General features: G+C 43.6%; 1 protein-coding gene across 6 annotated transcripts in view; it reads left to right on the forward strand.

Moving 5' to 3' along the window:
- Window positions 1–15505, forward strand: part of SMAD9 (SMAD family member 9) — a 76976-nt gene that overhangs the window by 53297 nt on the left and 8174 nt on the right. For all 6 annotated transcript variants that reach the window (XM_074387818.1, XM_074387821.1, XM_074387822.1 and 3 more), the window contains 2 exons: window positions 227–448; window positions 13786–14042. In XM_074387818.1, the coding sequence (XP_074243919.1) occupies window positions 227–448; window positions 13786–14042 (479 nt within the window). The remainder of the gene's footprint in view (window positions 1–226; window positions 449–13785; window positions 14043–15505) is intronic.

Consider the following 15505-nt stretch of genomic DNA (forward strand, 5'->3'; position numbering starts at 1 on the left):
GATGAACAAGGACTGTGGGCTGTGCATTTCAGGTGGGCTGGTGAAATGAGCCAGCCCCAAGCAGCTCCCATGAGAGCTACAGGTTCTGAAAGGTTGCAGAGCGGCATACTTGGTGTTGCAGCCGACTTTGTGGTTAAAAGCATTAACTGGGTTTCCTGGTGAAATCATGAGCTACACAGCCCAGGTATGACAGTAGCCATGTGCTATCTGGTTTGTTTTCTTTCAGACTTTCGGCCAGTTTGTTATGAGGAGCCCCAGCACTGGTGCTCGGTCGCCTACTACGAACTGAACAATCGAGTTGGGGAGACATTCCAGGCTTCCTCCCGAAGCGTGCTCATAGATGGGTTCACCGACCCTTCGAATAACAGGAACAGATTCTGTCTTGGACTTCTTTCTAATGTCAACAGAAACTCAACGATAGAAAATACCAGGAGACACATAGGAAAGGGTAAGAGCAAAGATGTCATTCTGTTAGTCATCTAGCCAAAATGTCGATGGTCATGTATGTAGAAATGCACCTGACCATCTTCACATATCAGTCATGTGCCCCCGTGGAAGGGCCCCAGTGCTGGTGAGCTCTGAGATAGCTCTGACATTACCATGGGGCAAAGCACGTGGCTTGTCAGGATCTTAGTCCCTCTGCCTCTAAAGTCATCAGCCGCCTTCTAGGGGTGGGTGGCATAGAGTGGGGATGGTGAAGACAAGCAAGATGATAAATATGAAGAAAGCAGGGTGAAATTATTGAATAGAAGTACTATGCATTATTTTTGATTTGCCTAAAACTTGCAAACTGGTATCATTTCTGAAGAAGAGGAATTCTGACTGGATGATGATTTGTATCAGGTAAAGTTCCCTTTGGAGGTTAGCAGCTAGATAGTTAGAAAGAATGACTGATATATGTCTGGAAGCCTTTGGCATGTGATTGGGGTTCTCCTGTGTGCCGGTATATAGCAGCTGATTGGGCACAAGTCACACTGGCCTCTGTTCTGACCAGTGATGCTTTTGAAGCCCATCTCATTGGTGTGAGTGTTGGTAGCAGATCTCAGCTGAGTGTGTGGTCTGGCTGAGGATCTTTAACTTACATTCTTTTATATTGGAATAGTTGGTATCTCAGAGTGATACTATGGAGTCCCAGATGTAGAGAACCTTCAGTCATTTGACCTTTTCTCTCTCCATCCAGCACTTAAACCACCTCAGGAAAGTAGCCTGAGCCTTTTCTTTCAAATTTCCAGGGGAGATCTGTTGTTTCCTTTGGTGATGCATTGTAATATTCTTCCTAACACACCTTCAAAATGTCTCCTGTTGGAGTAAACCTAAAAACCATTGTTTAGAAACAGGCTGAAATTATTCATTGATGTTGACTCTTAATGGAGACAGTTACTTTATGTTTATTTATATTCTGTCTCCATAGTGGCTTTAAGGCAAGTTACGAGAAACCATTGCAGTGAAATGATAAATGAAAAATAGAAAATCAGAAACGGGGGCTAGGGGAGGGAAGAAGAATCCAGATATGTCATCCATAAGGGTTAACACTGTTAACCAAGCTAAGCAGGGTTGGGCATGGTTAGTACATGGACGGGAGAATGCCTGTCCTCCTGGGAATGCAGCCCAGTAGGTCTTAGCCTTATTTTACCTAACCCCTATTCAAGATGGAGTTGCTCTGGTTCAAACAGCTTTGACACAGAGAGCTAGAGAAGATGGTGGTGATTTTCCTCTAGGTTTCCTGACAGGGAGGGAAGAATTGGAAAACTCACCCTGGAATGTAATTTTTATCCCAAAGTGGGAAACATAGCCATTCCTCAAAGGAAATAATACTTTGAATGAATTCCTAAACAAATTTCTTGAGCATGCCTTTACTTTCAGATGATTTTTAGAAGAACCTTTAGTGAAATCTCAAGTCAAAACATTAACACATAACGTTGTGAAGCAGTTTGCTGAGGAGCTTTGCAGATTGGTCTGCATATTCAACATCTGCTGGTGCCAGTGGATCCAAAGACAGGATTAAAATATTAAAGGAGTGCTGAATGTGTTTTAGGAACCTGTCTGCAAGTTGCTTCTTCAAGGTGCTCCTGCTGAGGACATGGAGAGTCTGTGTTAGTTTGTTTTTGTTGCTGTAAAGGAATACCTAAGACTGGGTAATTTATAAAGAAAAGAGGTTTATTTGCCTCATGTGTTTGCAGGCTGCATTACAGCATATGTGCCGGCATGTGCTTCTGGTGAGGGCTTTAGGAAGCTTCTGGTCATTGCGTAAGGCAAAGGAGAGCCTGTGTGTCAACTGGGAAGAGAGAAGTGAGGGAGGTGCTGGGCTCTTTTTAACAAACAAATCTGGCAGGAACTAATAGAATGAGAATTCACTTATGATCTCAAGGAGGGCAGCAAGCAGATCATGAGGGATCTTCCTGCACGACCCAGACACTTCCCACCGAGCCCTACCTCCAGAATTGGGAATCAGATTTAGATGTGAGATTTGGAGGAGTCAGATCTCCCAGTTATATCAGTTGCTGCTGTGTTGTTAACTGAGAGCTCATCCTTAGGGTTAAGAAGCCACATGAGCAGGAGCCGGGACTGATTACCTGTTCCCCAAACTGGAGCACCTAACAGTGCTCCCCTAGATTCAAGGGTACTCATGGTCACATGGTCCCAAGGCAAAGTTACAGGTTTCTCAGAGCTGCTTAGGACTTACTCCAGTGTGGAAAAAAAAAATTCTTAGACAAGCTACAAGTTTTGCCATAAAGCCTGGCAGGGAAAAAAGTGTTGGCTTGGGAGATTTTAAAGCAAGCACAGTCGTCCTTCTGTGAGATCACAGGAGTCTCTCTCAGATGCTGCCATAGTTTATCTGGTTCTTAGCAGCATGGCTTCCCAGAGCACCGGCCTGAAGAAGTTAGCCGCAAAAGGCACTCCTAGGCTATCGAATGAGTTAACTTGCTCTGTGAAATTAATTAATAGACATTAGATTTTAGTGATATGCATTCATCTCACAAATCTTTACTGAGCACTGACTCTCAGCCAGACTGGACACTGGGGTTGCAGCAGTGGAAAAAAGACAACACCCAGATTTCATGGATGACTTGCTGCTAGGGGAAAGACAGACCAGAAATACAACATACAGGATGTCCAATAGAGAAACGCAAAGCAGGGGAAGAGAATGGAGACTTTAAACCAGTGTAACCAGGGAAGGCCTTCCTGAGAAAGTGACATTTCAGCAGATGTTACCAGAAATCTGTCCCGATCCAGACCCCAAGAGAAACTTCTGGGACCTCACACAAGAAAGATTTGGGGTGAATCCATAGAGTACACTGAAAGCAAGTTCATTAGAGAAGTAAAGAAATAAAAGAATGACTATTCCACAGGCCGAGAAGCTTCATGGGCCGCTCGACTGATAATACTTAACAATCATTTCTTGATTATATGCTAAACAAAGGGTGGATTTTTCATGAGTTTTCTGGGAAAGGGATGGAGATTTCCCAGAACTGAGGGTTCATTCCCTTTTTAGACCATGTAGAGTAACTTCCGGGCATGGCCGTGGCATCTTTAAACTGTCATGATGGTGGTGGGAGTGTCTTTTAGCATGCAAATGCATTATAATTAGCGCATAAGGAGCAGTGAGGATGACCAGAGGTCACTTTCATCACCGTCTTGGTTTTGGTGCATTTTGGCTGGCTTCTTTATGGCACTCTGCTTTGCCAGCGGGATCTTTGTGACCTGTATCTTGTGCCAACCTCCTATGTTACCTGCGACTAAGAATGCAGCCCAGTAGGTCTCCCCCTTGAGGCCATTTTAATGACTTTGGTTTTTACTCTGGGAAATGGGAAGGTAGATTTAGGTTGAGGAGTTTATGTTGTAAACCAAAAAGTATCTGAGACAAGTCTCAATCAATTTATTTATTTTTGTTGATTTTATTTTATTTTTGAGACAGAGTTTTGCTCTTGTTGCCCAGGCTGTAGGGCAATGGCACAATCTTGTCTCACTACAACCTCTGCCTCTCAGGTTCAATTGATTCTCCTGCCTCAGCCTCCTGAGTAGCTGGATTACAGGTGCCCGCCACACACCCAGCTAATTTTTGTATTTTTGGTAGGGACAGGGTTTCACCCTGTTAGCCAGGCTGGTCTCGGACTCCTGATCTGCCTACCTTGGCCTCCCAAAGTGTTGGGACTACAGGTATGAGCCACTGCACCCAGCAGTGGTCTCAATCGATTTAGAAAGTTTATTTTGCAAGATTAAGGATATACCAGTGACGTGGCCTCAGGAGGTCCTGGTGGCATGAGCCTAAGGTGGCTGGGCTATACCTTGCTTTTATACATTTCAGAGAGACATAATACATCAGTCAAGGCATGTAAGATTTACATTGGTTAGATCTGGAAGGGTGGGACTACTTAAAGGAGGGGTTGGCTTCCAGGTCATAGGTAGATTTAAACATATTCTGATTGGTAATTGGTGGAAAGAGTTATTACCAATAGAAAGGAATGTCTGGATTTCATAAGGGGTTGTGGAGACCTAGGTTTTATCATGCAGATGAAGCCCCCCAGGTAGCGGACTTTAGAGAAAGTAGACTGTAAATGTTCGTTATCAGACTCTAGCTCTGCATTGATGTTTATGCTGGAAAGATATAATGAGGCATGTCCAACCCCCACTTTCCATCATGGCCTAAACCTGTCTTTCAGGTTAAATTTTAGAGCACCCTGGCTGAGGTGGGGATCCATTCAACTGGTTGTGGGGCCTTAAAATTTTATTTTTGCTTTACAATACGATCTGAGTTTACACTTTGAAAAGATCCCCTAGCTGTTCTTTTGAGATTAATTAGACCATGATGGACGAGGATGGAAGACATCTTTTTTTTTTTTTTTTTTTTTTTCGAGATGGCAGTCTTGCCCTGTCACCCCGCTGGAGTGCAGTGGTGTGATCTAGGTTCACTGCAACCTCCGCCTCCTGGATGCAAATGATTCTCCTGTCTCGGCCTCCCAAGTAGCTGGGATTACAGGTGCATGCCACCACGCCTAGCTAATTTTGTATTTTTAGTAGAGACGGTGTTTCACCATGTTGGCCAGGCTGGTCTCAAACTCCTGACCTCAGGTGATCTGTCCGCCTTCACCTCCCAAAGTGCTGGGATTACAGGTGTGAGCCACTGCACCTGGCCTGAAGATACATTAAAAACTTTTTAAAAATTATAGTTAATGTTAAAAACATGCACTTTGAATGAAGAGCCTCTCAAACAGGCTTTGTGTGAGCAACATGGCTGTTTATTCACCTGGGTGCAGGTGGGCTAGTTTTTGGGTAGGGGGCAGGGGTGTTATGGAGTAAGATCAGTTCCTGTGGTGGGGATAAGGGCAAGGAATATACATTACCATAAATTCAGTTACAGCATTGGGCGGGGTAAGCCATAAGGGTAGTTAAGATGGCAGGGTGGGGTGCAGAGTATTCACATTATCATGAGAACAGTTAAGATGGCAGGGTCCCTTGATGGTTGATGTCCCGGGGAAGCTCCGCTGCGCGATCAGGGATGATGGAGAATGCGGGGGCGGGTGGTGATCAGCCGAGGCTGGCAGGACTTTCTGGGTCCGGATGGCACATGGAGGCCTGACAGTTAATGATGAGCCATTCCCCTATTCGGTAAATATCAATTATCCTTCAAGTCACTTCTGGCTTGTATTCCTTGTTTAGTGACTACATTAGCTAAGATGGCTGGCCCTGCTAAAGGAAGGTCATGTTGCCACCCTGTCAACAGTCTGTGCACTTTGAGTCGTGGTTTCGCTAGTGGTAATGATGGGTGCTGATTCACCCCACTTTCCATCTAATAGGTAGCTCTGTGAGGTGGAGGAGCTCTTAGAAAGCATTTATTGGTAGCCATGCAGCAGTTAAATGGTACAAAGGGATTGAACCTCTGACTTTGACCTCCTAGCAAGGTGCTTTAAATAGCTACTAACAGTTGGCACTAGCATACCAAAAGCTACCACTTAAATGTCAAAGGCAATACCTTGAGCAGCCTGGAACATTGAATTCCAGTGTGGGACCTATCCATATTCTTCCTTAGAAACTAGGCAGACTGGTGGCCAGGTGCAGTAGCTCACACCTGTAATCCCAGCACTTTGGGAGGCTGAGGTGGGCAGATCACAAGGTCAGGAGTTCGAGACCAGCCTGGCCAGCTGTGATGGCACATTCCTGTAATCTCAGCTACTCAGGAGGCTGAGGCAGGAGAATCGCTTGAACTCGATGGAGGTTGTAGAGAGCCAAGATCACGCCACCACACTCCAGCCTGAGTGGCAGAGTGAGACTCCGTCTCAAAAAAAAAAAAAAAGAAATTAGACAGATCACTTGAGCTCTTTCCAATGACTTATCAAATAATAATATGATGATGATGATGATAGCTACACCCCCCATTGATTACCTAATATGTAAGAGACACGCTGGTGTGCATTTATATGTAGTATCTAATCCTTATAGTAACTGTACAAGTTAGGTTTGTCAGTTCCATTTGACAGATGAAGCAGCTAAAGCTCCGTGAGTTCAGTAGCTTACACATGGTCATGCAAGTGATGCCAGGAACTTGCACCCTGAGGACTCGGGCCCGGTTGCTCCCCTTTGCTAGAGGGGATGGACCCTCTTGCCCTTTTATCTTGGCGCCCCTCATAGTTCATTGTTTGTAGAATTGAATCTTTCAGTGTGGAGTGAAAATGCCTGACATATGCCACCGCCCTTGTGTGCCATAATCAAGTCTGCAATGTTGGAAGAAGGCCCAGCTGATAATAAAGTACCGAGATTTTACAAGATTTTGCTTTTAAAAGGTAAATCAGAGAAGGTTTTATGTTTTCCTTACAAAAATATTGTGTGAGAAGGGGAGTACTACACGAAGAATTACACAGAGCTCTCCAGTACCTCTGTGGAGGATTGTAAGGCTGTTTCCAGAAAAAGGTTATAGAACCACTGACGTGTAATACTGATATGACTGATATGTGACAGCACGAAAGAAAGCAAAGGGCAAGTTCCCCATGATCTGGGAATGATGTAATAGTCAGTCTAGATAATTAGAGGATAACACGTGCCTGCTTTTTTAGACTGGCTTTTAAGATGGCCTCGATTTCCAGATAATTATACAAACCACAGCTCTGAGTTGACTGCATGAACATAGAACTTCAGGTAGGATTATATTTCTTGGAAATTCATGACTTAATATAATCGTAATCAATAGAACAACATTTCTGAGCAGTGGCAGTTTCTGCCGTAATTGAAGTTAGCTCTGGTAACTCTTACGATGAGCCTGTGCTGGGTTCTTGGTATGCGAGAACAGTTTGAGCAAGACGGGCCCATTTCTCTTTTGCAGACATGGACATGTGGCATCTGTCCTGCCTGACATCTGTGCTTCCGTTTGTGGTAGAAAAAATGACAAAAAAATGTCTCCTTTTGTGGGAGAAAAAAATGATAACCATTAACCCTGGTTACTGAACTTCCTGAGATAGATCAAGCATATCCTGAAAATAATGATCACATATTCCAAGTCATCGCATTGTTTTTGGAATTGGGTTTTTAAAACCTTTTTATGGATCTTTATTTTCTTGTATATCTCAAGTTCTGTAGAATTCTAGTAATTCTTCTTGCTTGATGAAAGGAATTATCTGACATAAGGGTTTCATCAGTCAGCTCCTGGCAGAGGTGTTACCAATAAGGGATCCCTATCCAGACCCTACAAGAGGGTTCTTGGATCTCCCACAAGAAGGAATTTGAGGCAAATCCACTGAGTAAAGTGAAGGCAAGTTTATTAAGAAAGAAATAAAGAATGGCTACTCAATGGACAGAGCAGCCCCAAGGGCTACTGGTTCCCCATTTTGATGGTTATTTCTTGATTATATGTTAAACAATGGGTAGATTATTCATGCATCCCCTTTTTAGACCATATAGGGTAACTTCCTGATGTTACAGTGTTCGCCATGGCATTTGTAAACTCTCACGGTGCTGGTGGGAGTGTAGCAGTGAGAATAATCAGAGGTCACTCTTCATTGCTATCTTGGTTTTAGCTGGCTTCTTTATTGCCGCCTGTTTCATCAGCAAGGTCTTTATGACCTGTATCTTGTGCCAACCTCCTATCTCATCCTATGACTTAGAATCCCTACCCATGTAGGAATGTAGCTCAGTAGGTCTTAGCCTTATTTTACCCAGCCTGTACTCAAGATGGACTTGCTTTGGTTCAGACGCCTTGGGCAGAGGGTCTGCATGTCCAGATGGTATTTGGCTTGCTTCCTTTCCCAGTGGATTTCATTTCCCTGTTGCAAAATAGTCATTTTGTTCTGCCTCTGAACACGTGTAAGGCTTTTCATCTTAATAAAAGCAAATCCTAAAAAATATTTTAACATAGGATGTGATGTCACACTGTTACAGTCATTACACTTGATGTTGCAGGATACTTAATATCCTGAGAAAATGTTCACAAGATATTATTAACTGAAAACAAGTTTTAAAACTTCCTGTAGAGTATGATCCCAATTTTCTTCCTAAAAATGCATATGGCTGAGCACGGTGGGTTACACCTATAATCCCAGCAATTTGGGAGGGCAGGGTGGGTAGATTGCTTGAGCTTGGGAGTTCAAGACCAGCCTGGGCAACATGGTGAGACCCCGTCTCTACAAAAAATACAAAAATGTTAGCCGAGTGTGGCAATGTGCATCTGTAGTCCCAACTAGTCAGGAGGCTATCTCAAAAAAAAAGCACATGAAAAAGACTGAAAGATACATAATAGATGTTAGCTTTGATTATTTCTTGGCTGTGGATTTGTGGCTGGTTTTTATTTTCTGTCTGTATTTTCTAAATTTTCTATAGTGGGCGTTCTTTATCCTATGAGGATGGGTGGGCATGGTGTGTAAGGGTGCCCTAGAAGGCAGCAGCAGTGGTAAGGGAGATGCCTCACACTGCGGCCCAGGCAGAGTGGCGGCGTGTTTGAATGGCAGTGATGGGACATGCCGTGTAGGGCAGTCGGACCCAAACAAGCTTGTTCATCGTGTTGTCCAGAGACACTCAGTCATCAGGGATAGTCTTGGAGGACCAGCCTTGCTATCAGCCCAGAGGTGGCTCTGTGTGAGTTAGGAAAAGGTGCCTCTTCCTCAAGAGAAATTAGTGCCATCTGCTGGGAAAGGATTGTAATAATTACACAAAGCTTTGCAGACTGGGAGGCAAACCCTGGTTTGCAGTGGTTGTGCAGTGCACAACCCTAGGCACAGTCCTGTGGAGGACCTACCTCCATCCTCTGACCTAGATCTGGGTGTGGATCTGGAAATCTGTACTTTTATATTTTTACTATTTTTAACCACCCATTAAAACATTTTTTTTATTGTGGAAAATTTCAAATAAACAGAAAAACAGAGAGAGAAATATAATGAGTCTTCATCTTACTATCTCCTGCTTCAATAAAGATTCATATTCTGTGCCATTCTTTTTCATCTATCCCTCTACGATATTTTTGCTAGAATATTTTAGAGCGAATCTCAGGCTTCATATCCTTTCTCGCATCTACTGGAGTTTGTATCTAACTATATAAGGAATTTTTAAAAATACCATGTTTGTATTTTCCTAAAGCTTCTAAAATAGCTGTGCAGAAGAAAAGGCAACAAAGGTAAGGGGAAGATCAATTACAAACTCGAGAGGAGGCGTTGCGCTTGTGCTGAGACGTTTAGGTTTTATCCTAAGGGGAGTGGAGAGGCTTCGGCATTCTCTGTGCAGGACACTCTGCCTTTTATGGCGATCTTTTCGCCTCCCTCCCAGTAAGGAGGGTATCCCTGTACCTTCCTTCTACTTTGAGACACCAACTTCCTCCTCTGTTAGTAGATTCCAGAGATTGGCACACTGTCACTGGCCTGCCCAACCTGCCCTCTTCCCAGTCATTTCCTGTCATTCAAGGCAACAGAAGAGGATTAAAGACACACTTTTGTAGTTCAACCCCAAATTAAATCCAAAATTCTTCTGGTCCTCATTAACCACACACACAGGACTCCACACTCCCTAATCTCCTAAAAAGTAGGTGGCAGTCACACACAAATGGAAAGTTTAGATAAAGAAAGGCGCAGCCCAAGGAGATATGTAATCCAGGATGTGGGCAGAACTTGCTTGAGCGCGGCATCATTGCCAGGGTTCTCTTTGTGATCTCAGGTAGTACTTCCTCTGGAGCATTTATTCCTTATTGCTAGGAGTTAGAACAGGCTGCAGGATTGTAACAGTAGCATTGCCTTCCACTTCTAATGCTTCTTAATCACAATAATGAACATATTAACGACATATTTGATTGCAGCAATAGTAGATGTGATGTCTTTTCTGAACATTTCTTCCAGAACTGTCAGATTGTAGGCTGCAGTGAAATATGCACATGTTCATGCTTTTCCTGTACCACTTTAAAGGAATATTACTGGCTGGGCATGGCAGCTCATGCCTGTAATCCCAACACTTTGGGAGCCCAAAGTGGGTGGATCACCTGAAGTCAGGACTTCGAGACCAGACCGGCCAGCATGGGGAAACCTCCTCTCTACTAAAAAAATACAAAAATTAGCCGGGTGTGGTGGTGGGCACCTGTAGTCCCAGCTATTCAGGAGACTGAGGCACGAGAATTGCTGGAACTCAGTCGCAGAGGTGGTTGCCATGAGCTGAGATTGCACCACTGCACTCCAGCCTGGGCAACAGAGCGAGATGCTGTCCAAAAAAAAAAAAAAAAAAAAGAATAAATATCACGTAACATAAAGTTAACAAATAATGACCTTCCATGAGGTGAAATTCTGAAATAGATATGAAAACACAGGAGACTTCTGCTATTATTTATAAGCAGAGTGGGATACTGAATTTCTTGAAACTTTTGTCTTTGTCTGATAGTAGTTGCCAAGCATCACACACTTACTTTGTCCAACCCTTCCAATTCCCGAGGCTGGTCTGTAAACATAGCCTGAGCCTCAATCCAGTAGTTGCCAGGGAGTGGCGCAGTGAGGCAGCCAAATTGGGCTCACCTGGGAACTATTAGAAGTGCAGGTCGTCCAGCTTCACTCTGGACCCACTGAACTCGTGATCTGTTTTAATAAGCCCTGCAAGTGGTCTTGGTACAAGCTCAGGTTTAAGAACCACTGCTCTACTCTGTGGTGATCTTGAATCTGATACTAGAGTTTAAAGCTGCTATTAGCCTACCAAATGGATACAAATCACATCCTTGGGCTACTTGACTCTTCCTCTGATGCCGGTGTCTCTAGCCAGAATCTGGCCTCCTTCAACCTGAGGCTGGGTTCCGCCTTTTCCTGGTATTCAGGGAGGACTCCGTGTGCTCGTCCCATTGGCTCTGCTCGTGTCTCTCAGGATGCTGGATGACTGCCTACCTGCCCAGACTCTTCTCTGCCTTTGTAGCTTTGCCAAAGTGGGCTGTGGTTGCAGATGCCCTTAACAGGATTGAAAACCACCCCCCAAAGACCAGACTCATAATAAATCATATTTATTTTATGGAATAGGTTTTAAAAGGATTATATATTTGAAGGTCATTCAATTCTAATACTGACCAAATCCTTAGTACTCCACTCTGGCTCCTTCTACTTTCCCTCTTGAAAAAGCCTCCACCCACCCCCACGAGGCAGGCCTTTCCCCTTTGGAGCCCACAGGGGCTGTTGTAGGAAGCGGTGCTTGCATTTTGCCCCAGCATAGCATTCTCTTTATGATCATAGGAGCCCAGCCAAGTAACTCTCCCGGCCAGTTAGGACCATCCTTTTGCCCCCTGGTACCACCGCCTGGGCCCAAGGCCATTCAGGAGAGCAGCAGCGAGGAGAAAGAGAAGGGAGAGGAAGGCTGAGAGCAGCGGAGAAGGGGAGCCAGCCTCTGGCTGAGGAAGAGGAGAGGCAGTGGCAAGACAGCCGTGGCCTGGGTATCCAGGCTGGGCTTTAGCTGGGCACCCCTGGGTCAGTTTCCTCAGAGTGATTGGCTGGGATACATACTACTTAAAATTGTTCTTTTCTCAAATTTTATTAAGGGAAAAGGAAACAATAAATATGGTGGGATGTAGTCACATATAATGCAGAACTGCCTCAAGTGCTGCTTAGGACCTGACCAAAGAAACTCCCAGCAGCTCCATCAGTAACGTTTTCTAAATTCAAAGTTACGCCCACTGGGCCCTGAGCAGCCCTGGAAGCCTGTAAGTTCTGATCTTTCAAAGTTTCACAGTTTCATTTTGAGGAGACCCCAAATGTGTAAGTATATTCTGGATTGTTTCTACAAACACCTTTTAACTGAACGGTGAATCTATGTATCATCATATTGACTTTTAGTGCTGGAGACTTTTTTCCCCATCAAAAGTTGGAGTAAAATTGTTCTGATACTTAATATTCACTAGACTAGAGTTTCTTCATTTTTTTCCAACATCAGCCCCTTTGCTATATATTATATTAAATCTCAAACCCAGACATTTGGAGGGAAAGAATCAACTAAAATTTAATTTGGGATGGAAATTAGCAGGAGCAACAACATTTTCAGGATGTGTTTCTTTCTTTTCTTTTCTTTCTTTTTTTTTTTCTTTTTTTGAGATGGACTCTCACTCTGTCACCCAGTCTGGAGTGCAGTAGTGGTGTGATTTCTGCTCACTGCGGCCTCCGCCTCCTGAGTAGCTGGCATTACAAGTGTGTGTCACCGTGCCCAACTAATTTTTGTATTTTTTAGTAGAGACAGGGTTTTACCATGTTGGCCAGGCTGGTCTCGAACTCCTGATCTCAAGTAATTCACCCATCTCAGCCTCCCAAAATGCTGGGATTACAGGTGTGAGCGTCCAGCCTCAGGATGCTCTTTTGAACTTTAATTCCAAGAATGTTAGATAAAGTGATAAAGGCTACATTTTGCTTATGAGTTTTTATATTACTGTATCTGAAAATGTGGTAGAAATTTCACTGTTCACAAATTAAAAATAGACATTGTTTATATGATATATTAGTGGATGGCAAACTTGTAAGTGAAATAGGTCTCTGAGGTATTTGTTAAGAGAAACAGATTTATAAGTTTGGTAAATATTTAAAGCATCATTGTTTCCTCTGAAGTGGGTTTAATGTGTGCACTTAAGTAACATTTTCATGATATTAACTGTCCAGCTTTAAATTTTAAAATTTGTATATGTACACAAAGGATTATTTGATGTTTTGCATGACATATTCACTTCATTTCTAATATTATAAAACCTTATTTTTGGAACCAATAAACAGGAGTGATGGGAGAAATAGTATATGAGACATTACTGATTGGTTCTTGGTAGTGGTCGTTAACATAGGTTGCAATCCACTTTTTGTTTTTATTTTTATTTATTTATTTTTTTGAGATGACGTCTCACTCTGGCACCCAGGCTGGAGTTCAGTGGTGCTACCTTGGCTCACTGCAGCCTTCGCCTCCCAGATTCAAGCAGTTCTCTTGCCTCAGCCTCCTGAGTAGCTGGGATTACAGGTGCCCACCACCATGCCTGGCTAATTTTTGTATTTTTAGTAGAGAAGGGGTTTCATCATGTTGGCCAGGCTAGTCTTGAACTCCCGACCTCAAATGATCTATCCACTTCGGCCTTCCAAAGTGCTGGGGTTATAGTCATGAGCCACTGTGCCCAGCCGCAGTCCACTTTTAAGTGAATTTGTGGAAAAAGCATAGATTACAATGAAACTAAGTGGCATTTAGGTCACACATGTCATTCATGTGATCAGTGATCTGACAACCAACGTAATAGGAGGGAGTCACATCTCTTAGGGTTTCAGGAGTCAGTGGGGGAGGCACGCTATGAAAGGGCAGTGGAGGAAGGCAGTGTTTTTGTGTCTGCAGGTGTGCACTTGTATTACGTCGGGGGAGAGGTGTATGCCGAGTGCGTGAGTGACAGCAGCATCTTTGTGCAGAGCCGGAACTGCAACTATCAACACGGCTTCCACCCGGCCACCGTCTGCAAGATCCCCAGCGGCTGCAGCCTCAAAGTCTTCAACAACCAGCTCTTCGCTCAGCTCCTGGCCCAGTCAGTTCACCACGGCTTTGAAGTTGTGTATGAGCTGACGAAGATGTGCACCATCCGGATGAGCTTTGTTAAGGTAAGGAGTGCTTGCTACCAGTTTATAAAATGTCCCGTGAAAAACGAAACAAAACAAAAAAAGCACCCTGACTGATGCGGCAGTTCCGCAGTCAATTCAGATAGACAAAAACCAATTTTTATTGAATTCTGTTGTTTTTAGGAGGAGTTCCTCTTTGAGTATGAACTGTCTTGTTTAGCAGTTATATGAAAATTCTTACGTATAACTTGTTTAGCAGTTATATGAAAATTCTTGTTTAGTAATTATATGAAAATTCTTTTGAGGAAAAACAAGTAAGGTAGCTGGTTGTTTTTAATGCAGATGACATTATGTAACAACAGCAATTTTATAGGACTAATGCAACAGAGATTTTTCTGTCCTTCAAATTGCCAAGCACTATTATCACTTAGTAAATGTTGGTGAATTTATCTGAATTCAGTAAGATACTATCTTTATTCTTAGAAAGCATACAGGCAGGCTGGGCGTAATCCCAGCACTTTGGGAGGCTGAGACAGGCGGATCACGTGAGGTCAGGAGTTTGAGACCAGCCTGACCAACATGGTGAAATCCCTTTCTCTACTAAAAATACAAAAATTAGCCAGGCATGGTGATGGGTGTCTGTAATCCCAACTACTTGGGAGGCTGAGGCAGGAGAATTTCTTGAACCCAGGAGGCAGAGGTTGCAGTGAGCTGAGATGGCGCTATTGCACTCCAGCCTGGACAACAAGAGTAAGACTCCTTCTCAAAAAAAAAAAAAAAAAAAAAAAGCCGGGTGCGGTGGCTCAAGCCTGTAATCCCAGCACTTTGGGAGGCCGAGGCAGGTGGATCACGAGGTCAAGAGATCGAGACCATCCCGGTCAACATGGTGAAACCCCGTCTCTACTAAAAATACAAAAAATCAGCTGGGCATGGTGGTGCGTGCCTGTAATCCCAGCTACTCAGGCGGCTGAGGCAGGAGAATTGCCTGAACCCAGGAGGCGGAGGTTGCGGTGAGCCGAGATCGCGCCATTGCACTCCAGCCTGGGTAATAAGAGCGAAACTCTGTCTCAAAAAAAAAAAAAAAAAAAAAAAAAAAAAGCGTTCAGGCACATGGGGTAGATAATGTTCATGAATAAGCTACAAATAGGCGGGATCGGCTCGACTACAAGACAATAAATTAAATGCTGTTATAAAGATATAAATAATTTGAAATGGAAACAACAGGCGGGTGTGACTAATTCTGAGAGCAGTTTGTGTTCTGTTAATGAGTATTTGTTGAATTTCTCATATTGAGTCTTGTTAAGGTTGCTATGAAGGCTGGAGAACCAAGGTAGTTTCTTAGTGAGAAGGAAAAACAACTGGGTTTGTGTATGGAAGCGAAAGCCTTCAGCTTCATCACCTGCCATTTTATCTGTTGCAAAGTACTCACAAATCAGTCTAATATTTCAAAATCTGGACTTGTTTATCAGACTACCTGGGTATATATGACATTTTCATACTGGCAT

The sequence above is a fragment of the Saimiri boliviensis genome, chromosome 16 (assembly GCF_048565385.1).
Source record: "Saimiri boliviensis isolate mSaiBol1 chromosome 16, mSaiBol1.pri, whole genome shotgun sequence".
In the NCBI taxonomy this organism is placed as follows: Eukaryota; Metazoa; Chordata; class Mammalia; order Primates; family Cebidae; genus Saimiri; species Saimiri boliviensis.